This window comes from Eumetopias jubatus, unplaced genomic scaffold (assembly GCF_037043125.1).
Source record: "Eumetopias jubatus isolate StellerSeaLion01/CBP00866 unplaced genomic scaffold, mEumJub1_p1.0 scaffold_3, whole genome shotgun sequence".
NCBI classification, from domain to species: domain Eukaryota; kingdom Metazoa; phylum Chordata; class Mammalia; order Carnivora; family Otariidae; genus Eumetopias; species Eumetopias jubatus.
The window spans coordinates 133,908,145-133,933,347 of record NW_028274809.1 but is presented as its reverse complement, the minus strand read 5'-3'; the positions used below and the strand labels follow the sequence as shown (position 1 = coordinate 133,933,347).

The 25,203-nt window shown below is 43.6% G+C and overlaps 1 protein-coding gene across 1 annotated transcript in view; it reads right to left on the bottom strand.

Moving 5' to 3' along the window:
• Positions 1–24,236, bottom strand: part of CUNH13orf42 (chromosome unknown C13orf42 homolog) — a 29,632-nt gene extending 5,396 nt beyond the window's left edge. Inside the window, exon 1 of the mRNA XM_028104455.2 lies at positions 23,820–24,236. Coding sequence (XP_027960256.2) covers positions 23,820–24,236 — 417 coding nt within the window. The remainder of the gene's footprint in view (positions 1–23,819) is intronic.
• Positions 24,237–25,203: the final 967 nt, after the last annotated feature.

Here is a 25,203-nt window from a genome sequence, read left to right as displayed (position 1 = left end):
CAGGAAGCACACTGAGGGTTGCTGGAGTGGAGGGGGGTGGGAGGGATGGGGTGGCTGGGTGATGGACATTGGGGAGGGTATGTGCTATGGTGAGCGCTGTGAATTGTGTAAAACTGATGAATCACAGACCTGTACCCCTGAAACAAATAATGTTTGTTATTCCACTTAGCATAATACCTTCTAAGTCCATCATGTTGTCTCAAATGATACAATCTAGTCTTTTTATGGCTGTGTAATATTCGTGTGTGTGTGTGTGTGTGTGTGTGCGTGTGTGGTATGTGCACGCACATCTTCCTTATCCATTTGTCTATTGATGGATACTTGGATTGCTTCCATAATTTGGTTATTGTCAATAATGCTGCAATAAACATCAGGGTGCATATATCTTTCCAAATTAGTGCTTTGTGTTCATCGGGTATATACCCAGTTGTGGAATTATTGGGTCATATATAGTACCCCTATTTTTAACTTTTTGAGGAACCTCCATACTGTTTTCCACGGTGGCTGCATTAATTTGCATTCCCACCAACAGTGCACAAGAGTTTCTTCTTCTTTACATCATGGCCAACACTTGCTGTTTCTTGTCTTTTTGATTCTAGCCATTCTGACAGGTGTGAGGTGATATCTCATTGTGGTTTTGATTTGCATTTCCCTAATGATGAGTGATGTTGAGTATCTTTTCATGTGTCTGTTGGCCATTGGTATATCTTCTTTGGATTGATTGGGTTTTTTGGTATTGAGTTGTATAAGTTCTTTAGACATTTTGGATATTAACCCTTTGTCAGATGTATCATTTGCAAATATCTTCTCCCATTCAGTAGGTTGCCTTTTCATTTTGTTGATGGTTTCCTTTGCTGTGCAAAAGCTTTTTATTTTGATGGCGTCCCAATAGTTTATTTTTACTTTTATTTCCTCTGCCTCAGGAGACATATCTAGAAAAATGCTGCTATAGCTGATGTCAAAGAAATTACTGCCTGTGCTTTCTTCTAGGATTTTTATGGTTTCAGATCTCACATTTAGGTCTTAAATCCATTTTGAGTTCATTTTTGTGTGTAGTGTTAAAAAGTGGTCCAGTTTCATTCGTGTGTGTGCATCCAGTTTTCCCAGCGCCATCTATCCAAGAGACTGTCTCTTCCCCATTGTGTATTCTTGCCTCCTTTGTCTTAGACTAATTGACCTTACACCCATGGGTTTATTTCTGGAGCCTCTATTCTGTTCCACTGACCTGTGTGTCTGTTTTTGTACCATATGTGGGCATTTTTAAAGGGGGATGGTATTAAAAGTGAATATTAACGTACAGGCCGGGATGTTGGGAAATAAAATGATGACATCTGTATGTACATACAAGATCTTGGTGAAATGTACGCATTTCATACTACTAGAAAACATTTTTAAATGGAGAGGGTTTTTTTTTTCCCTTTTATATTTGTAAGACACTTTCTTACAGAAAATTTTTAAGAAGCACAACATACACCTGAATCTTTTGTGTTAAAAGTGGAATACTATCCACATGTACTTATCCCTCCCTCTTCAAAGAGCCCACTAAAATGAAACCAGGAGGGCAGAGAGAAGAAAACCTAAGGACAAAGAGAGGAAGAGAGAGGCCATCAGTAAAAGAATTTCCAGAAGCTTCTGGCAGTTGAAAAGCAAATGAAGTGGGGGAGATGTGAAAGAGCAGAGGGACCAGACTTCTAGAACATCATGGGTTAGGGAGGCAACGAAAAGGGGTAAAATTTGACTCTTGAGAACCCAAAATGCACCAGACTCGGCAACATTGGGTACACCAAGCGCTGGGAGTGGGAAGCAGGACTGCAAGGGGACGGACTGGTTGGCAGTCTGTAGGAGCACAGCAGGCCAGGCCACCAGGCATCCTTCCTGCAGGCAGACGATAGGAGGGCCCACCTCTGAAGGCAGGTCACAATTCTTGTCCCTCCTGTGGTTTTTCTTAGTGGTCCCTCTGCCTTGAATGTCTCATCTGGCTGATTCCTACTCATCTATCAAGACGGGATGGGTCAGCTCATTCTCCAGTTAGACCACCCCTCTCCTAGACTGTTCTCTCCTCTAGGCTCCATGGTCTTCAGTCCCTAACCTAGTCCTCCTATGACACATATCATTTTAGAAATTTCTTTTGTGAAGCGAAAGAGAAACATAGAATGGAGAAAGCCACACAATCTGGACTGAACCCCAAAGGAAGGATAAATATTATTTAATAGGGATGCAAGGTCTGTAGGTCTTTGTATCTCAGAACCCATGGAAAGGGTGCCTCTGAGTCTCTGACTCAGCAACTTCCATCAGTGTTTGGTTTAAGGCAAGAGTCTCAGTCTCACATGTGGGCATCACATTCTTTTTCATGGGGTCACCCTACAAAATGATGTAAGCTGCTCATTCCTCAGTGTCTCCAGGAAGTAGACTTTGGCCAGCAGCTCAGAGCAGCCTGAATCTGTTGCTTTCATTTATTAAAGAATTTAGAAAAGAGTCAGCTTTGGTGTCTTAGCTACCAAAGGCTTAGAAACCACCGAGACCACAACCATTAGTTATGTTAACAGGAACTCTTGATGCTGGCTTCTCGTAAATCTCGTACATCCAGAAACTCCTCAAGTATTGTCCTTTGAGGATCATATTTACAAGTTAAAAAATAAATCATCGGCATATATATTACCACTTTAGCCCCTATACTTTCTGACCATCAAAACCGGTAGACAAAGACCCTTTCAGCTGCACACTTGTTGGTTATTCCAAATATTCAAATATATTGTTTGTTTCCAAAGCCTCAAGCTTTAGGATTTGAGACTCACGTCTCCCTCCCATACCTTGTCCTTTCTATGAGGCTGAGAAGCGATTGCCTTCAGGGGCACCCTGACACAGAAGCTCCTCCACCAGCACTGAAGGGTCTGCTCTTCCAGGTACTACTTCTGGGGTCTCTGCTGGCCCATCCAATACATTACCACTCTAACACTTGCTTCTGCTAAAAAGGCTTGTAGATCCTGCTGTGTCTGGAGAATGAGACATTGGTGATATTATCTGTGGCTGACCCACACATACCTGTGTGACCAAGTCTTATCCCGAAGGACAGCTTCCTCCACTTGCCCCAACTGCCTTTGTCAGTTCCCCCCAAACCCTTCATGGAATGAAGTCGGGGCACAGATAAATGCAAATGAATAAACAGTTGCTTTCCTTCCTTCCTCACCCCTGCCTTCCTTCCGTGCAAATGAAAGCAGCATCCCTTGAATGAGTCTGAGAGCCTGGCCCAGGGGGCCAGTGACGGTATACCTCTCCCTCGTCCCTGTCAGGGTGGTTCCATAACGGGGGAGCCCAATTCCAGCTGGACATTGGCATCTCCTGAGATGCTCCTAAAGAATGTCTATCTATACCTGGCTCCTTCCCAGACCATTGGTTCAGACAATCAAACGATTCGAATACACGGCACGGGCGAACCACTGCTCTCTGGGGGCCCCCGCATGGTGAAGGGAGCCAGCACACCCACAAATCCCCACCTCAGGGTCTGATTTAGGACAGAAATCTCAAGGGCCAGTCTTATTCCCTGGCTTTGCAAGGGCAGACAAGAATGTCTCTATCAAGACAAGGACACAAGGGACGAGACCCCAGGGGACAGAACACAGGTCACTGAAGAAATAGAACAAAACCCGGGGATTTCAGTGCCCAGGCTCACTGTGTTCTTGTGTACCTCCTGTTGCTCAGCACACACAGGGCCAAGCAAAGGGACTCCATCTGCCCATGCTCTGCTTCCTGTACCAACAGGGGGTGTAGAGCATCCCCCACAGGAGTGCACCCAACATCTACCTTACCCTCCCAGTCCCCAAACTTGACCTGGACCCCCTCCTGCAAACGCATTCCCTCAGCTTGCATCTTTGTTTGCTTCCTGGGTTTAGTGTTTAGCATTCACCTCTGCTAAGTTTCCTGGTGGGTTGGCGCCAAGGTCCTTGTTTATCTCTCCATTGTTTCCTTTTGAAAATATAAGCAAACGTGAATTTATATTTGTGTTTACCCACTTTCTTAAAAAACAAAATGTAGCCTACAAGATACAGCTGTACACATTGCTTTCTTCACTCAGTGTATCCTGAGGACTACTCCCAGCAGTAGACAAAGACCCTCCTCAGCCCTGGTAACCCTGCCTGGCTCTCCATTGTGCAGACCCACTGGCAGAACAAACCACGGTCCCCTCTTGTCAGATCTTTGGCTTCTTTGTAACTTTTTGCTATGAAAGCTAGTGCTTAACGCATATGCCATTTTGCATTTTGCCAACAATAACCTAGCTTGGGATAGGCTTCTAACTGTAAGTACTCCGCTCTCTATGTATCTGCTTGATGGAGAGAACGGGAAGCATCAAACCGTCTGGCAAGTCAGTCACACAAGATTTGGTTAACAGAGTTTCTGTTGCACTTTATAAAATATACGTTTACATGTCTCCAAATGAATGTTGTCGTGGCTTTTCTGAGTTCCAAGGCTAAGCTACATGTTTGGGTCTTTTCAAGTCCTGGTTTAAACCCAGGCTGATTCTAGCTTGCTGTTTTTTGTTTGTTTGTTTGTTTGTTTGTTTTGCCTTCCCACAGTTTCCGGGGGCCTTTTCTGACTCCACTGCCACATTCTCTTGTGTCACTCCCGACCTTGACTTTTTTTTCTGGCCCAGAATTTTTTAACTACTTCTTTGGGCAGCCTTCCCATTGCACCTGCTCGGGCCCCAGTTCCACAGGGCTCATGTTCCTTCACCGTCGACCCCATAGCAGCCCTGGGGAGAAGGCACATGGGCTGAAAGCATCCGTATTGCACTGCCGACTCCATTCCAAGGTGCCTTTCACATGTAACCTTCAGTGGCCTTGGTTATCATTTTCCAAGCCTCACTGCCCCATCCCCCTCACACCAGGCCTGGGTCTCCAGTTACCTTTCCCTTTGCGTTTTCCCCACTGTAATTCTTTGGCAATGCTGTGGCAACTAACACTCACAGATAACACTCACTTATGATATATGCTCACCCCCAGTCCCTGCCTATATGAGACAGGTTGTGGGATATACACAACTCCCAACATTCTGATTGAAATTCTGCCTGTGTCTCTGCCAAGGAACCTCAACACACCAGTGATGCTGAGGACTACAGCTTGAGACAATGGGCTGTGTCAGGGCAAACAGACTACCATTCTACCTATGAATGCTGAGTACCTATTTCAATGTCTGGCATGGAGTGGTAATTATTCATTGACGAATGAATATATCCTATATACATGCCATTACCTAGTGTTTATTTTCTCCAGTCAGCTTGCGTGTTGCTAATGTATCCTTTGGGATTTAACTTGGCAAATGTTAAGAACTCTGTACTGCTATTTTTATGGAGTACTGATAACACTCTGTTGAGCAAATAATACCTGGAAATATGAATGTCCATATATTGTGATAAAATTTCCGGGATCGGATGTGGAACTAGTTGGGATTCGAGAGACCATTTTCCCTTGGATCACTCAGCTGTGTGAAATTAAATGCAAAACAGCTCAAATTTATCCACAAGCAATTTAATATCACACACACACACACACACACACACACACACACAAAAGGGCTTTTGAGGACAAACCCTAAAAGCTCTAACACATCTTCTTTGCCTTCTGCCATCCTTGGAATGGATATTTAAGACCAAGTCCAAAGTGATATTTACCTTATCCCTTTTAAATTACAACACCTAAGAAAGTGTGTACCCATAATTGAGTGGGAGTTTGTGAAGAAAAAATGGGACTTTATGAAACAAGAACTGAAGCTCTGAGAAACAAGCAATTTGAAAAAAGATATAGTCATTAGAATTTAATTACATTCATACATATACCCACATAAAAAATTTCAACAAAATTTAAATGAAATGGTACACTTGCCTGAACTGAAGAAAAAAATCAGTGAAGTAGATAAGAGAGCTGAGAAAATCAGTCCAAAGAGATAAAAAGAAGGAAGAAGTTTGTCACAAACTCTAGTATAACTCGACTTTGGCATTACCTATCATAACTAAACATTACAATCATTTTAGAAGCGTAGCCACATGTCTTCTCTCTTTGATCATAGATATTATAGATTCACAGGTTGATAGACTTGGTCTTTGTCCTCTCTGCTTTTTAACCTTAAGGCCACTATTTCTTTTGCCCACACCTGGTAGTTCCTCACCTTATACGTCATCTAAATGATCATTCCACTTTAACAAAACACCGAGTGGAAAAAATTTGCTCACATTTATCAAACAGTTAGAAGCCTGATTAAATTCAATTGAATTCATATCCTTGAAGCATAGGATAAAACCTACACATGCAGTAAGTGAAACATCACAATCCAGAGAGAGAAGGGATGAATTTGTCAATAAATGGTGGGAAACTTTGCTACTTGGGGAAAATTCAAGTTGGATTCTCACTTCCCACTTCCTGTCAAAATACATTGCTGACAGATAAAAGAGTTGGGTTTTTAAAAATGGAACTATCAAAAAAGGAGGGAAAATGGCAAATACACAGCTGACCTTGAGACATAGAAGGCTTTCTAAGCAGGAAAACAATGGAAGAAATACCAAAGACAAAAATGGATATCTTTGACTACATAAAAATCAATTTATACACCAGAAAATGTCAAATAAAATTAAAACACACGTAATAACTTGGAGAAAATATCCTAGCACATGTGGCAGACAGTATGCTCATATTCTTAATATGAGTCCATGGAAATAAATCTTTAATAGAGCCAGAAGAAAAATGCAGAAGACATGAATGGGCAATCAATTAAACAAGAAGTACACATTGGTTTGATAAGTTAAAGGGGTCATTCTTTGCTCAAGCAATAATCAGAGAAAAGTACATAAAATAATGCAATTTATTACATCAGTGAGCTTTCCAAATTAATGCAATACTAGGTGCTAATAAAATGCAATTTGAAGTGCTTTCTAACTCACTGTTGATGAAAGTGTAAATTATAAAATGTTTCTGGAAAGCAATATGTAGAAGAATCTTTAGAAATGAATGATCTTTAAACTTTGTCCCATTAGTCACACTTATAGGAATCACTAAAACATGCCTTATAGAGTAGTATGTATTTATTTGTAATTCTTCACAATTACTTAAAGAATGTGAGTTGCTACATTTTTGCCATTAAAACTTTAGTTTTCAAAGACTAGTTAATGAGGTGGGAAAAAAATCCATAAAATATAATATTAACTGAAAAGAGATTATAAAAAAGTACATGGTATAAACCAAATTTAGTAAATTCATACATACACATACATTAGGGTTGTCAAAATTAGCAAATAAAAGTGAGGAGTTAAGTTTCAATTTCACATAAACAATGAATAACTTTTTAGTATAAATATATACCAAATATTGCATGGACATAATTATACTAAAAAAAAAACCCATCACTTATCTTAAATTCAAATTTAAATGCATCCTTTGTTTTAGCTAACAACCCTAATATACATATATGCAAATATTCAGGAAATAAATGATTGAAAGAGAATATATCTAAATATTTTATAGTGATTATCTCTAAATGGTAGGAGTCTAAGTTATTTTTATTTTATTTCTTATACTTCTCTGTGTTTTATAAATTTTATCTAATATAATTTTATCATCCAAAACTTTTTTTAAGTTTACCCAAAATGTCCTTTTGATGGTGAACTCTGATCCATTACACATTGGATATTTTAATTATTAGAATATGATTCTATATGAATATACTCAAAGTATATTCTACTCCACCAAAAATAAAGGATAATTTTCCACTCAGTGAAAACAACAGATCTACTACTCTTCTAGATCTTCCACCAAACTTTGTAAGTTTTCTTCTTAAACCTTCTCAACGGCACCTGGGTGGCTCAGTTAAGCGTCTGCCTTTGGCTCAGGTCCTGATCCCAGGGTCTTGGGGTGGAGTCCCCAGATCGGGCTCCCTGCTGAGTGGGGAGCCTGCTTCTCCCTCTCCCTCTGCTCCTCCCTCCCCACCCCCCACTTGTGCTCCCTCTCTCCCTCTATCTTGTAAAAATAAATAAATAAAATCTTTTTTAAAAAATGAACTTTGGGACTTCATCAAGATAAAAAGCTTCTGCACAGCAAAGGAAACAGTCAACAAAACAAAGAGGCAACCCACAGAATGGGAGAAGATTTTTGCAAATGACACTACAGACAAAGGGCTGATATCCAAGATCTATAAAATACTTCTCAAACTCAACACCCAAAAAACAAATAATCAAGTCAAAAAATGGGCAGAAGACATGAACAGACACTTCTCCAAAGACATACAAATGGTTAACAGACACATGAAAAAATTTTCAACATCACTAACCATCAAGGAAATACAAATCAAAACCACATTGAGATACCACCTTACACCAGTTAGAATGGCAAAAATGGACAGGGAAAGAAACAACAAATGTTGGAGAGGTTGTGGAGAAAGCGGAACCCTCTTACACTGTTGGTGGGAATGCAAGTTGGTACAGCCACTTTGGAAAACAGCGTGGAGGTTCCTCAAAAAATGAAAAATAGAGCTACCCTATGACCCAGCAATTGCACTCCTGGATATTTATCCCAGACACAGATGTAGTGAAAAGAAGGGCCATATGCACCCAATGTTCATAGCAGCAATGTCCACAATAGCCAAACTGTGGAAAGAGCCAAGATGCCCTTCAACAGACGAATGGATCAAGAAGATGTGGTCCATATATACAATGGAATATTACTCAGCCATCAGAAAGGATGAATACCCAACTTTTGCATCAACGTGGATGGGACTGGAGGAGATTACACTGAGTGAAATAAGTCAAGCGAGAAAGTCAATTATCATATGGTTTCACTTATTTGTGGCACATAAGGAATAGCATGGAGGACATTAGGAGAAGGAAGGGAAAAACGAAGGGGGGGAAATCGGAGGGAGAAACGAACCATGAGAGACTATGGACTCCGAGAAACAATCTGAGGGTTTTAGAGGGGAGGGGGTGGGGGTGATGGGTATTAAAGAGGGCACGTATTGCATGGAGCATTGGGTGTTATACACAGACAATGAACCATGGAACACTACATCAAAAACTGATGATGTAATGTATGGTGACTAACATAACATTAAAAAAAAAGAAAAGAAACCTTCTTAAATTACAGTTGGAGTTTCTCAGGTTATTGGTTTATTGAAAGTCTGCTATGTGCCTGGAGCCATGCAAGAGGTTGGAGATAGAAAGATAAATAAGACACAGTGCCCCCACTCAAAGAGCTCGTGGCCAGTAGCAGAACTAACAAATGAAAAGACAATTACAGTGCTGGGTGCTAAGTGCTGAGATGGGGGTCAGACACAAGGAGGGGAAGAAATCCACTGTCTTAGATTGTGGATGTGAGAAGTGGCTTCCTAGGGAAATGTTTTCTCTGCTGTTAAAAGACAAGAAGTTAGCCAGGTGAATGGGGTGTGGTAGAGAGGAAAAGTGGGGGACGAAGTATTATTTCTAGGCTGAGCAAACAGCATGTGCCTGGAAGATAGATTGGGGAATGTAATTACCCATCTTGTGGTCTGACTGAGAGGGACTGCAGGAATTATATGCTTTGTTATCAATCATCATTATACAGTTTGTCATCTTGTGGAGAGCTGTGCCAAGCAAAATAGAATGTTCTTTGCAGCTCATATTGAATCAGTACTGCCTTTCAACCCTGCAAACCAGATATAGGCCAAGCGATAGAGACTCTCCCAGTAACTGATGCTCCAGAAAACCTGCATTTTAATATCACTGTGTTTGCACAAAGTCTCCCCAGCAGATCTGAAAAATAATTCCCAGAGATGTAAAAAGAGATCTAGAATCTGCCTTCTATCCCATATGAAATTATATATGCATATTATACATGAATGATTTCGAATCTTTTTAGATGAATTGGATTCAGATCCTCCTGCCATAGAGGAGAAAGAATCTTCTACTTGCTATTGACATGGTCTTATCTGATGAACCAGGATTGGATGGCCTTAATAGAAAATTGATTCTGAAAACAAACTATTGCCAGAATAAAACTACTTTAAATAAAAATCAATCACTTTTGGCAAACATTCTCCAGAATCCCATTGGTTCTTTTTCTTTAATTTTTTATTGTTATGTTAATCACCATACATCATTAGTTTTTTGATGTAGTGTTCCATGATTCATTGTTTGTGCATAACACCCAGTGCTCCATGCAGAATGTGCCCTCTATAATACCCATCACCAGACTAACCCATCCCCCCACCCTCCTCCCCTCTAGAACCCTCAGTTTGTTTTTCAGAGTCCATCGTCTCTCACGGTTCGTCTCCCCCTCTGACTTACTCCCCTTTATTCTTCCCCCCCTGCTATCTTCTTCTTTTTCTTTTTCTTAACATATGTTGCATTATTTGTTTCAGAAGTACAGATCTGTGATTCAACAGTCTTGTACAATTCACAGCGCTCACCATAGCACATACCCTACCCAGTGTCTATCACCCAGCCACCCCATCCCTCCCACCCCCCACCACTCCAGCAACACTCAGTTTGTTTCCTGAGATTAAGAATTCCTCATATCAGTGAGATCATATGATACATGTCTTTCTCTGATTGACTTATTTCACTCAGCATAACACCCTCCAGTTCCATCCACGTTGTGGCAAAAGGCAAGATCTCATTCCTTTTGATGGCTGCATAATATCCCATTGTGTATATATACCACCTCTTCTTTATCCATTCATCTGTCAATGGACATCTAGGCTCTTTCCACAGTTTGGCTCTTGTGGACATTGCTGCTATAAACATTGGGGTGCACGTGCCCCTTCGGATCCCTAGATTTGTATCTTTGGGGTAAATACCCAGTAGTGCAATTGCTGGATCGTATGGTAGCTCTATTTTCAACTGTTTGAGGAACCTCCATTCTGTTTTCCAGAGTGGTTGCACCAGCTTGCATTCCCACCAACAGTGTAGGAGGGTTCCCCTTTCTCCACATCCCCGCCAACATCTGTCGTTTCCTGACTTGTTAATTTTAGCCATTCTGACGGGTGTGAGGTGGTATCTCATTGAGGTTTTGATTTGGATTTCCCTGATGCCGAGCGATGCTGAGCACTTTTTCATGTGTCTGTTGGCCATTTGGATGTCTTCTTTGGAAAAACGTCTGTTCATGTCTTCTGCCCATTTCTTGATTGGATTATTTGTTCTTTGGGTGTTGAGTTTGATAAGTTCTTTATAGATTTTGGATACTAGCCCTTTATCTGATACGTTATTGGCAAATATTTTCTCCCATTCTGTTGGTTGTCTTTTGGTTTTGTGGACTGTTTCTTTTGCTGTGCAAAAGCTTTTTATCTTGATGAAATCCCAATAGTTCATTTTTGCCCTTGCTTCCTTGCCTTTGGCGATGTTTCTAGGAAGAAGTTGCTGCGGCTGAGGTCGAAGAGGTTGCTGCCTGTGTTCTCCTTTAGGATTTTGATGGACTCCTTTCTCACGTCTAGGTCTTTCAACCATTTGGAGTCTATTTTTGTGTGTGGTGTAAGGAAATGGTCCAGTTTCATTCTTCTGCATGTGGCTGTCCAATTTTCCCAACACCATTTGTGGAAGAGACTGTCTTTTTTCCATTGGACATTCTTTCCTGCTTTGTCGAAGATTAGTTGACCATAGAGTTGAGAGTCCATTTCTGGACTCTCTATTCTGTTCCATTGATCTATGTGTCTGTTTTTGTGCCAGTACCATGCTGTCTTGATGATGACAGCTTTGTAATAGAGCTTGAAGTCCGGAATTGTGACGCCACCAGCTTTGCTTTTCTTTTTCAACATTCCTCTGGCTATTCGGGGTCTCTTCTGGTTCCATACAAATTTTAGGATTATTTGTTCCATTTCTTTGAAAAAGGTGGATGGTATTTTGATGGGGATTGAATTGAATGTGTAGATGGCTCTAGGTAGCATTGACATCTTCACAATGTTTGTTCTTCCAATCCATGAGCATGGAACGTTTTTCCATTTCTTCGTGTCTTCTTCAATTTCTTTCATGAGTATTTTATAGTTTTCTGAGTACAGATCCTTTGCCCCTTTGGTTAGATTTATTCCTAGGTATCTTACGGTTTTGGATGCAGTTGTAAATGGGATCGATTCCTTGATTTGTCTCTCTTCTGTCTTGTTGTTGGTGTATAGGAATGCCACTGATTTCTGTGCGTTGATTTTATATCCTGCTACTTCACTGAACTCCTGTATTACTTCTAGCAGTTTTGGGGTGGAGTGTTTTGGGTTTTCTACATACAGTATCATATCATCTGCAAAGAGTGAGGGTTTGACTTCTTCTTTGCCGATTTGGATGCCTTTGATTTCTTTTTGTTGTCTGATTGCTGTGGCTAGGACTTCTAAGACTATGTTGAATAGCAGTGGTGATAGTGGACATCCCTGCTGCGTTCCTGACCTTAGGGGAATGGCTCTCAGCTTTTCCCCATTGAGAATGATAGTTGCTGTAGGTTTTACATAGATGGCTTTTATGATATTGAGGTATGTACCCTCTATCCCTATACTCTGAAGAGTTTTGATCAAGAAAGGATGCTGTACTTTGTCAAATGCTTTTTCTGCATCTATTGAGAGGATCATATGATTCTTGTTCTTTCTTTTGTTAATGTATTGTATCACGTTGATTGATTTGCGGATGTTGAACCAGCCTTGCAGCCCAGGGATAAATCCCACTTGGTCATGGTGAATAATCCTTTTAATGTACTGTTGGATCTTATTGGCTAGTATTTTGGTGAGAATTTTTGCATCCGTGTTCATCAAGGATATTGGTCTGTAATTCTCCTTTTTGATGGGGTCTTTGTCTGGTTTGGGGATCAAGGTAATGCTGGCCTCATAAAATGAGTTTGGAAGTTTTCCTTCCATTTCTATTTTTTGGAACAGTTTCAGGAGAATAGGTATTAATTCTTCTTTAAATGTCTAATAGAATGCCCCTGGGAAGCCATCTGGCCCTGGGCTCTTGTTTGTTGGGAGATTTTTGATGACTGCTTCAGTTTCCTCAGTGGTTATAGGTCTGTTCAGGTTTTCTATTTCTTCCTGGTTCAATTTTGGTAGTTGGTACATCTCTAGGAATGCACCCATTTCTTCCAGGTTATCTAATTTGCTGGCATAGAGTTGCTCATAGTATGTTCTTATAATTGTTTGTATTTCTTTAGTGTTGGTTGTGATCTCTCCTCTTTCATTCATGATTTTGTTGATTTGGGTCATTTCTCTTTTCTTTTTGATAAGTCTGGCCAGGGGTTTATCAATCTTGTGAATTCTTCCAAAGAACCAGCTCCTAGTTTCGTTGATCTGTTCTACTGTTCTTTTGGTTTCTAGTTCATTGATTTCTGCTCTGATCTTTATTATTTCTCTTCTCCTGCTGGGTTTAGGCTTCATTTGCTGTTCTTTCTCCAGCTCCTTTAGGTGTAGGGTTAGGTTGTGTATTTGAGACCTTTCTTGTTTCTTGAGAAAGGCTTATATTGCTATATACTTTCCTCTCAGGACTGCCTTTGCTGTATCCCAAAGATTTTGAACAGTTGTGTTTTCATTTTCATTGGTTTCCATGAATTTTTTTAATTCTTCTTTAACTTCCTGGTGGACCCATTCATTCTTTAGTAGGATGCTCTTTAGCCTCCATGTATTTGAGTTCTTTCCGACTTTCCTCTTGTGATTGAGTTCTCGTTTCAAAGCATTGTGGTCTGAAAATATGCAGGGAATGATCCCAACCTTTTGGTACCGGTTGAGACCTGATTTGTGACCTAGGATGTGATCTAATCTGGAGAATGTTCCATGGGCACTAGAGAAGAATGTGTATTCTGTTGCTTTGGGATGGAATGAATATGTCTGTGAAGTCCATTTGGTCCAGTGTGTCATTTAAAGTCTTTATTTCTTTGTTGATCTTTTGCTTAGATGATCTGTCCATTTCAGTCAGGCGGGTGTTAAAGTCCCCCACTATTATTGTATTGTTGTCAATGTGTTTCTTTGCTTTGGTTATTAAGTGCCTTATAAAATTGGCTGCTCCCATGTTAGGGGCATAGATATTTACAAATGTTAGATCTTCTTGTTGCATAGACCCTTTAAGTAGGATATAGTGTCTTTCTTCATCTCTTATTACAGTCTTTGTTCTAAAATCTAATTTGTCTGATATAAGGATTGCCACCCCAGCTTTCTTTTGGTGTCCATTAGCATGGTAAATGGTCTTCCACCCCCTCCCTTTCAAACTGGGGGTGTCCTTGGGTCTAAAATGAGTCTCTTGCAGACAGCATATGGATGGGTCTTGTTTTTGAATCCAATCTGATAGCCTGTGTCTTTTGATTGGGGCATTTAGCCCATTTACATTCAGGGTAACTATTGAAAGGTATGAATTTAGTGCCATTGTATTACCTGTAGGTGACTGTTACTGTATATTGTCTGTGTTCCTTTCTGATCTATGCTGCTTTTAGGCTCTCTCTTTGCTTAGAGGACCCCTTTCAAGATTTCTTGGAGGGCTGGTTTCATGTTTGCAAATTCCTTTAGTTTTTGTTTGTCCTGGAAGCTTTTTATCTCTCCTTCTATTTTCAATGAGAGCCTAGCTGGATATAGTATTCTTGGCTGCATATTTTTCTCGTTTAGTGCTCTGAAGATCTCATGCCAGTCCTTTCTGGCCTGCCACGTCTCTGTGGATAGGTCTGTTGCCAATCTACTATTTCTACCATTGTAGGTTACATATCTCTTCTCCCGAGCTGCTTTCAGGATTTTCTCTTTGTCTCTGAGACTCGTAAGTTTTACTATTAGATGTCGGGGTGTTGACCTATTTTTATTGATTTTGAGAGGGGTTCTCTGTGCCTCCTGGATTTTGATGCCTGTTTCCTTCCTCACATTGGGGAAGTTCTCTGCTATTATTTGCTCCAATATACCTTCTGCCCCTCTCTCTCTTTCTTCTTTTTCTGGGATCCCAATTATTCTAATGTTGTTTCGTCTTATCGTACCGCTTATCTCTCGAATTCTGCCCTCGTGATCCTGTAGTTGTTTCTCTCTCTTTTTCTCAGCTGCTTTATTTTCCATCATTTGGTCTTCTATATCGCTGATTCTCTCTTCTGCCTCATTTATCCTAGCAGTTAGTGCCCCCGTTTTTTATTGCACCTCATTAATAGCCTTTTTGATTTCGACTTGGTTAGATTTTAGTTCTTTTATTTCTCCAGAAAGGGTTTCCCTAATAACTTCCACGCTTTTAAAGCCCAGCTAGTATCTTAAAAAGTCACGATTCTGAACTCTAGGTCCGACATTGTACTACTGTCAGTATTGAATAGGTCCCTGGCTGACGGTACTACCTCTTGTTCTTTTTGCTGAGGTGATTTTTTTCGTCTTGTCATTTTGTCCAGAGGAGAATAGATGAGTAAGAGAACAAAATGCTAACAGGTTAAAAACGTCCCCAGCAAATATACTCTATAGAAATCAGAAAAGACCTGAAACCAGGGGAAAAGAAAGGGAAAGAAAGAAAAAAGAAAAAGAAAAAAAAACACAAAAAGAAAAAGATAAAAACAAAAACAGAACAATACAAAAAAAAAAAACAGAATATGATCAAATATGATCAGGCTAGCGCATAGATCAGTGCCACACACTGGACTTTGGGTGTATTTTGGTCTGTTAGAAAAAAGTGCTTCCTAAAATTTTAAAGGAAGAAAGACACATATGTACAAAATAAGGGTTGATACAACAGAGGGATGGAAGATGACTGTAAAGATAAAAATTATAAAAGATTTTATAAAGGGAATTGATAAGATAAGAAGTTGTTTGAAAAAAGAAAGAAGATTTAAAAAAAAAAAGAAAAAAAAAGGGAGAGAACTGTGATCAGGCAGGAGACTAGAACCAAGCCATACACTAGTGATTTAGGGTATATTTTGATCTGTTAGAAGAAACTGTATCTTAAAATTTTAAAGAGAGAACAACTTATATATATATGCCAAAAATAAGGGTAACTACTATGAAGGGATAAAATATGACTCTAAAACTGAAAAATAAAAAATGTTTTTTTAAAAAAGGGATTGATACGATGTTGGTTGAAAAAGGGAAAAATAAAAAAAAAAACAGTTAAAAAATTAACTTTGAAAAACTAATGAATCATAGTAAAAAAAGGCCATGAATTCTATGTGCAGTATTCCCCTAGTGCTTGAGTTCTCCTGTTCTCCTTGATCAGTAAACTTGGTCTTGGCTGGCTGTTCGTGCTGATCTTCTGGGGGAGGGGGCCTGTTGCCGTGGTTCCCAAATGTCTTTGCTGGAGGCGGAATTGCCCCGCCCCTGGAGAGTCCCGGCTAAGCAAGCTGCTCGGGTTTGTTCTCAGGAGCTTTTGTTCCCTGCAAGCTCTCGGTACAGCTTTGGAGGACCAGGGTGAAAATGGTGGCCTCCCAATCTCCACTTGGAGGAGCTGAGAACTCGGGGCCCCACTCCTCAGTGCGCCCCCAGAGAAAAGCTGTCACTCCCATCTCCCTGGTCTCCAGCCGCACTCCGTGCTCACCCGGCCTGTGACCGAGCGTTTCTATCTCTGGCACCCGACCCCGTGTGGAGTCTCCAAACCCAGCAGATCCCTGCGGTGCGCTCCCGCGCCTTTCCTCCTGGGGGAGGAAGGGGAGTCTCCCCAGCTCTGCCGCTTGTTGGGTCCCTGCTGGAGGAGCAGTGGCCCGACTGGGCCGCGGATCACAGTTTATGGCAACCCCAAGCTGAGAGCCCGCGCCTCGGCTCCGTCTCTGCAGCTGGCCTCCCTGCTCTGATACCTGGGAGCTCTGCCGCACTCAGGCACCCCCGGTCTTTCTGTGACCCCGAGGGTCCTGAGACCACACTGTCCCGCGAGGGTTCCACCCCCCAGTTAGCCACTGGAGCGACGTCCCTCACAGCGGAGCCGACTTCTAAAAGTTCCGATTTTGTGCTCCGCGGCTCTAGCACTTGCCAGAAGCGGCCGACGGAGGCCCCCTCCCCTGCTGTCTATCCTCCCAAATATCGCCTTGGATTCACTTCTCCACACGTCCTACCTTCCAGAAAGTGGTCGCTTTTCTGTTCAGAGAGTTGTTGCTACTCTCTTCTTCGATCTCTTGTTGAGTTCGTAGGTGTTCAGAATGGTTTGATCCCTATTCAGCTGAATTCCTGAGACCAGACGAAATCCAGGTCTCCTACTCCTCTGCCATCTTGCTCCGCCCCCCACCCCCGTCTCCCATTGGTTCTTTTTAGACCATTGTAGCAGGTGAATTTCTTTAGCTGGCGTGGAGTAGGGCAGGGTGCAAGGATGAGGTGCATTTTGCAGCTAGTTCATCCAAGCAGACATATCAGGAATCCAAACTGCTCAGAATTAGATGACCCATAAGAGAATAAATAATGTTTTCTTCTGTCTGCGATGGGTGACCAGGATCCCTAGCTTCAGAAAATGCCCAGTTCAAACCATCTGAGCAATGTTCCATTGGGGCACTGCAACCAACCTATGCTAACGAGCACCCTGGTCAGTGAGCCTTATCGCAAACTCTTCCTCTTCACCAACCATCAAAACCCAAGCTGTTCAGCTGTACAGAAGGATGGAAGTTCTTACACGTGCAATCCATTAACATGGATGAGCCTGGGAAACATGCTGAGTGAAAGAAACCAGTCACAGAAGGACAAATTCTATATGATTCATCTACCTGAGGTTCCTAGAATAGGCAAATTCATAGAGACGGAAAGCATAATAGAGGTTACCAGGAGTGGGGGTAGCAGGAAAATGAGGAGTTACTGTTTCCTGGATAGAGACTTTCTGTTTGGGTTGATGAGATAGTTCTAGAAAGGAGAGTAGTGGGCTACACACCATTGTGAATGTGCTTCATGCCAGTGAATTGTACATTTAAAAATGGTTAAAGTGGTAAATTTTTTTAAAGTGTATCTTATTTAAAAAGACTTTTGTATTTTAAGAAATAATCAGACCTTTTATAAAAAAACATTCTCCTGATTCCTAAATGAAGTATTCTAGAGCCTCCCTGACCTCTTAATGGATTCATTTTCTAGTGTACTAATACATTTCATAAAGTGTTCTAAAAATATATTAACTAAGGCTTAATAGTCTTTTGGATGCAGTACTATGGGCTTATATAAACGATGGCTTGGAAAAATTCATGGAAGACTAGTGGGAAGAACTCTGGTTATTGTCTGACAATTAACAATTTGAAAGGTGTCCAGTGTTACACTTTTCTCTAAAAGAAATTTATATAAAATCATCCAAAGAGAAATATTTAATTTCTTAAGAATTCATTAACTGTGATACACTTCATTACCCATAAGCTGGGGACACTTAAAAAGCACTCATTGAACATGCTAAGAAGTGCCATGTTGAAAATGGTAAATATTATGTTTATTTTACCACCAAAAAAAAAAAAAAGCTGAAATGGGTGATGAAATGTTCTAGAATTAGATAGTGGTGATAGGTTGCACAACTCTGAAGATACTAACCACTCAGTAATACACTTCAAAGGATGAATTTCGTGGTATGTAAATTAAAGCTATTATTTAAAAATAAAAATCCAAGCTGAGGAAGCAGTCTTTATGAGGAGTAGAAAGAAAGAAGTCAAATATCCCAGAGCCCCTCCCAGCAGCTGGAAGAAATTACCTAAAGAACTAGGTGGGGGGGGGGGGAACACAGGCTGAGGTCAGTCATATCCCAGACAAGACCCCAAAACAGATTGCAGAGGGAGCAATTTGCTTTCCAAGATGCTGAGATGAGGGGGTCAAATAGCAAGAAACACAACAGGATAGCTTTTTACTTTTCACAGACATTTTTCTCTCATAGGGTGCACCATATCTTCGGAGGCTTTTGACAAAGATCGTCGGGAGGGTGTGTGGTCCACCCATGCCTCTGGCATCTGAATTCTCTGCTGGGTCTGGAAGGGATGGACAGAAGTTACGTGCCCAGGTGCCATTGCCTGGACCCTCAAGAAGATGCAGTGCAGGCTTGTCACAGCAGGGGCTCTGAGAAGTCACCACCAGAAACGTGTGTGCTTGTTTATTGCCTTGCTTTCCCACAAGCAGGGACTTTGACTGGATTACCAGTACTAAGAACAGCTCCTGACACACACCCTGTTCCTGACAACAATATGTGTTGAGGAAGGGGAGGCAGAGAGGGAGGAATGGAGGGAGGGAGGATGGACAGACACATCTATTGATGAGTTGTTACTTAAATATTGTTGAGGACATTACTAGCCACATCACACATGGTTTCTGCATCAGGTCCCATGTGAGAAATTCTGGAACTTAAAGCTGGGAAAAAATCTCACTTCCACTGACCAAAGGGTATGGTTCTTCCTCTTAGACAGAATTTTAATATAGATCCAGCTCTCTTTTTATGGTAGCTTCTAAGAGGTACAGAGCTGAACCTGACACTCATCTGTAGCTGCTGAATTAGCTCTATGATCTGCATAGCCTTGATTTTCTGTTGATGTTTTATTCTCCCCCGATTGTCCAATATCTGCTGCTACTTTATTCTGCTGGTAGGTGGCTCATCTCAGATACTTTGTAGAATGAGTGAGGAAGAATGAAAACGTATTTCTGTTGAAATGGTTTGAAGATACAATCTGCCCCATTGTGAAGTTCGCATTGTAGCTGAGCCCACACTGTTTACCCAGCTTTCCTCCTAGTGTAAAAGTAGACAATACACACTCAGGGCTTCAGCGCTAGAGGGACCAAGAGTAAAAGTAGAGTCAGAGGTAGCCGTGTGCAGGGAAGGTGTTGAGATGGAGGGAAATTTGACTCATGGATTGTGGAGAGGAGAGAACTTGATGTGCGCCTTCAGGGCATGCTTTGGGTCCAGGTTTCTCCTGCACAAGGGAGCCCAGCCATGCACCCCCCATGAGAGAGCTTCACCCTCACACCGACTCCATGTGAGGCAGGAAGCGGGTACCTCCCTGATGACTCTCCCTGGCCCGGGGGTGCACGATAAAGCAGCCTGCTCCCCTCATCCTGCGGGGCACACTCCCCCATCTGACAGATATGATATGTTTTCTGATTGAAAGGCATTGTGGCTCCATTGACAAGAGTCTGAGCTCTGGCACAGCGTGGACCCGGTTTAAATCCTGGCTCTCTCTTCATCGGGTGCACAGCCTTACATAAATCACTTCCTGTCTCGGAGACCCAGTTTTCTCCTCTGTAGAGTGGGGCTAGGACTCAGCATGTTTCTAGGATGATCGGAAGTCAGGACTAACCGCCGGTGGTGCCTGACTGTACCTGGGCCGTGGCAGGGGAGCAGGGGTGGGGTGTGTGGAGGAGACTGGTGATATGCCTCTTCGCTGGCAGGAACGCCCGAGGTGCCGAGGGCAGGGGGTTGGTGGCTTTGCCCCTATTGGTTCAGAAACTCTATGTTCCCGTACAGGACCCATTTCAAATATGGCCTCCTCCTGCCACTTGAATTTTGCAGTGTGTTGGAAATTCTAACACTAGAGCATCTAAACAATGAGTCCCAAACTATTGCTCATACCCGATGCTGACACAAAAGTCCTCAGAGGTGGGTTTTTGTTTTGATTTCAAAATGTTGCAAACCGTGTGTTTCATTCATTTTTGGAATGGCCTCCTATTTGGAGGGAGGAACGGATTGTCACAGAGCCTGGCCAGGACCTTCTCGGTGCAGGGGCCAGGAGGGGTTTCCTGCATCCACCCCAGGCTCGCCTTCCTTCTGGCCTGTCCTTACTCCCTCCTCCCACCGATCCACATGGGTACCTGTCCCGGCTCTCTTTTCTCCAGGGCGCTGGGGCACCAGACCATTTGGCACCCTGGTGTATCATGCCTTAGCCACTGTTAACATTTCATCAGGCCCTACTGGAATGCCTTACTAGAGTGTGAGAAAGTGTCAGTCTGGACCCTGGAGTGGCTTGTGAAATAAATTTAGTGTGTCATGACCAACATGCAAAACAACAACAGAAGAACAGTAGCGAGTGTTTTGAAAAAATATCAGAGTACCAGACAGAGAATAGGAGTAAGTGTATCTCATGAAATTTTTGTTTTGGTCGTATTGAATAAACTAGGTCAGTATCTAAAATATCTTTCTTTTTTTTTAATTTAAATTCAATTAGCTACAGTACATCATTAGTTTCAGATGTAGTGTTCAATAATTCATCAGTTGCATATAACATCTATTTCTCACGGAGAGTTTTAAACAGAACAGCCTGAAAGCCATTATCTTTCCAGAAAAGAGAGAGAGACAGGGGAGCGTAGGTTCTGTGGCCAGGCGAGGGGCTGGTATTCGTGGGCGGGGGAGAGAAGGCCTGCACAGTGCTATGGTGCCCAGAGAACATTGCTCAATCCCTACATAGAGACCAGCTCTTCCGTGATCTGTGCACAGAAGACCAGACTTTAAAGTTTATAAAGCTTTCGTAAGTGACCAAGAAGTAGTCATGGTTGTGCTCTGGGGATAGAAGAATGACAAAGATGCGGTTTCGGTGTGATCACGTGTACCAGAGTCCCTGCTGTGCACCAGAGGAGACACACAGGCAACATGCCATGGGAGGAGGGATAAATGCTACAATAGGGGTGTGTTTAGACTAATGGGAGAGAGGAGAAAAGGCTAATTCTATGGAGGGCTGTGCTCATTTCCTAGGGCTGCCATAACAAAGTCCCACCCCCTGGGCAGCTTGGAGCAACAGAAGCTTACTGTCTGAGTCTGGAGGCCAGAATTCTGAGGCCAAGATCTTGTCAGGGACATGTTCTCTTTGAAAGCATTAGGGGAGGATGTGTTCCAGGTCCCACCCAGTTTCTGGGGAGTCCTCAGCTTGTGGCAGCCAACTCCAGACCTCGCCTAGTGTTCCGTGTGTGTGCGTGTGTGTGTGTGTGTGTGTGTGTGTCTGTCCCAGTTTCCCCTTCGTATAGGGGCCCACCCTAATGCTAGCAATCAACCTAACTAATTTCATCTGTAATCAGCCTAGTTCCAAATAAGGTCACCTTTGGAGGTACTGGGGGTTAGGATTTAAACATATGATTTTGGGGAGACACAATTCAGCACACAACAAGGGGTCAGTGGAACGAATGGTGTTTGCCAAAACCTGAAGATCAGCAGGTGTTTTCTACCAATGCGGGAAAGGGATGACATTCCAGAAGAAAGGCACTCTCTGGTCCCCTGCCCCTCCCACGGACGGAGCAGGCCGCCACAGGCCACCTGGCCAGCCACAGAGATGGCACCCGCTGTGTCTCAGGCACATCCAGCATCCAACTCTTTCTTTTGGAGCCACGAAGGAGAGAGCTTGTCTGCCGGTGGCTAAGAAGCCTCCCGCACCTTCCATTTCAGAGTTAGTAAGCACTGGAAGACCTACTATGTGCCAAGTCCTATCACAGGCAGGATCTTGCTTTTCCCTCACAGGGTGTATTCTTATTTCTATTTCTATGCTACAGAAATCGAGGCCCAGAGAAGCCAACTCAAGCTGACAAAAGGGACACAACTGGTAAAGACACAACTAAAATTCAGTCTTGGCCTGACTGACTTCAAAGCCATTTTAAAACTTTTTTCCCAATTACATCATGGTGAGAGGCATCTCCGAGGAAATGCACACGTTGTGTCATTCCACAGGGCCAGATTTGGGTGTTCTGTGCCTAAGCCCTCCCTATAATCTTCAGACAGCCGAACTAGGGAGCCCAGGGAGGAAGGAAGCTAGGCTTTATAAGAGAGAACTGCATTTTTTTTTTTTCAGGAAAATGCAGTGCCTAAAGGGAAGCTAACCAGAGCAGAGAACCCCAGGATACTCAAGCGAGGAGGGAGTCCAGAACCTACTGCAGCCCCTTCTGTCATGGTAGGTGACCCGGAAGGAAGGGTGCTGGCTCACCAACCTACAGCTGTATGGTCACAGGGTCAGTTCTGGAACCCAAGAGTCGGTACTGGGACACTGACATACTTTTGGAGCTAAAGTGGTTATTTAAACCAATCCCACCTGGGATAAAATGCAGACAGTTGAAACCAGTCGGGGGAGGCCAAGCCCTAGAGATCTGATAGCCGGCCAGTTCAACGGTAATGGGGCCTCCACAGCCCACGGCACACTCTGCGGAAACAGGAGTGGGAGAGACAGGGCCACGGTCCGGGCATCAGGGAAACGATTAAAACAGCCTCAAACCTCAGGCATTTAAAAGAAAAAAAACTTTTTTTTGAGGAGTGAAGGAAGGAGTGCCCGAAGGAATTGGAGGTCCTGTCAGAACAGGTTTCTGAGCCTCAGCTTGCTCTTCCGTGCTTCGGGAATCTCTCCCAGCTCCCCCTGCGGCATTAATCGAATGCTCAGGGAAAGATAATGTGTACAAACACCGGGATAAGTAGAAAAAACGAGATAACTGCCCGTGACTTCTTGCACTAATTTCCTGCTTGGGCTGCCTGGGCTTGAAGCCTCCAGTGCCCAGCAAAGCTGTCAGGCAATCTCCTTGAAGTCACAGGCTCTCCTGAGGCTGCGCCCCACCTACAGATGGAGCACATCCTCCAGTTGTTCGGCTCCCGTGGAGCTAAGCACCTAGATATTGGAAAGCATCTAGTTCCCAGGAAGATTGCACTTCCCCCTGGGATTTTTAGAAGCCACACAAGCGTTATCTCATCCATCAAGCCGGTGGTAAGTGACAAATACACTGTGAACGCAGTGCGGCCTACCACCAAAGCCCCTGCCCTCCGCCCAGGCTGCTCTGTGCACACCACCCACCGCTCCTCCCCAGGGAGGATCGGCAACAGGGGACTGCCACTCTGCCCCAGGCCGAGGAGAGGGTGGTGAGAGTCTCGAAGGAGGACGGAGCTGTGGCTCCGAAAGTGCAGACAAGTTAAGTGCGCGTGCGCGGGAAAAGGGGGCGAGCCAAGTTCCCACCCGGCACCTGAGGCTCTCGGAAGAATTCCCCTCCACACTGTATGCCTCAACAGCTCTTACCTTTCTGTCTTTGGAGGTGGACTGGCCAGGGGCCGTTTCCGCTCTCTTAGAGGACTTAGAAGAGGTAGAGGAGAGGCCGTGGGCGCGGTGGGGCTTCAGGCCGTCGAGGCTGCTGAGGTATTTCTTCCGCAAGGCCAACAGCTCCTGCAAGTACTGCAGGCAGTCCTGGGTGCGCGAGTACATCCACGCCCGGTCCCCCTCCTGCTGCAGGTAGGACAGGCTGGTGTCCATGCTGCTGGGGCTTTTGTATTTCTTCAAGGACTCGCTGAATTTCTCTCCGTGGTCCCCGACCACGTACATGGAGCTGCTGCGGATCAGCCTCACGGCGGGGCTGGCTCTGTCAGAGTAGGGGCTCTCGGCCACGTCCACCTTCCTCTGAGGGCCGGAGTTAAAGATTGAGTGCAGCCTTCTGAACATAGTGCTCGATTCCTCCCTGGGGGTGCCTTCCAGCTGCCTGCACTGTGCCACTTGATCTAGCTGCGGGGAAAGGAGCCAGCACGCAGGCCTCCTGCCATCTGCCTCCCAGGAGGCTTTGGATCTCTGGAATCCCCAAGCCGGTGGGCCGGGTCAGGCAGGCAGGCTGGGCAGCTCTCCTGGGGGGGAGACATTTACCTCCAATAACCACGATGCCATCAACCACCTGGACATATAAGGTGATGCACTGTGGGCTTACCTGCAAGAGACCTGGCTGCCCCTAAGCACCGTTGGATACCAATACCTTCGATGTTCTTCCACTGAAGGCCCCAGCTGGATGTGGAAAACATGACAGTGCTTTTCCTGCTTGACTATTTTCTCTCCTGTTCCTTTTCCATTTCTGGATGTGGTCTCACTCAGTTTGATTTGATCTTGGTGTGGATTTTTACGTTTCCACCTGGGCTGAGCTGGCGCTGGTCTGGAACACCTTGCATCCAAAATGAAATCCTATGTGGCAAAAACACCGCGAAGCCAAAACTCATGTGTTGCTTGAGGTAAAATCCAGTCCCCTGCGAGAGGCCAGGGTGGACACAGCCAGGGCGGTTGGCAGGAGGCTCTCAGATCTTCGATAAGCTGGGCGCTGAGCAGGCAGGCCAGCGACCTGCAGGTGCCTCGCCCTGCCGTAATGAGACCTCGCCACGGTTACCGGATAGCAGCCCGCTGTGGAGCCAGGAGGATTCAGGTATCGGGACCAAGCTTTCTGCACAAAAGGCTTAGTGAGCGGAGGGTGGCCACAGAGGTAGGGCAGACACATTCTTTAGCTGGAACACATTTTTCATTTAAATAGACTAGTCATAATCAGACACTAACTCTTTTTCCAAGAGCATCCTTTGAGTACATTAGGATCTCAGGGATGTCCCCTCTAGGATTTTTCTCAGGCTAATAGGACACATGGTTATTGCCTTCATTT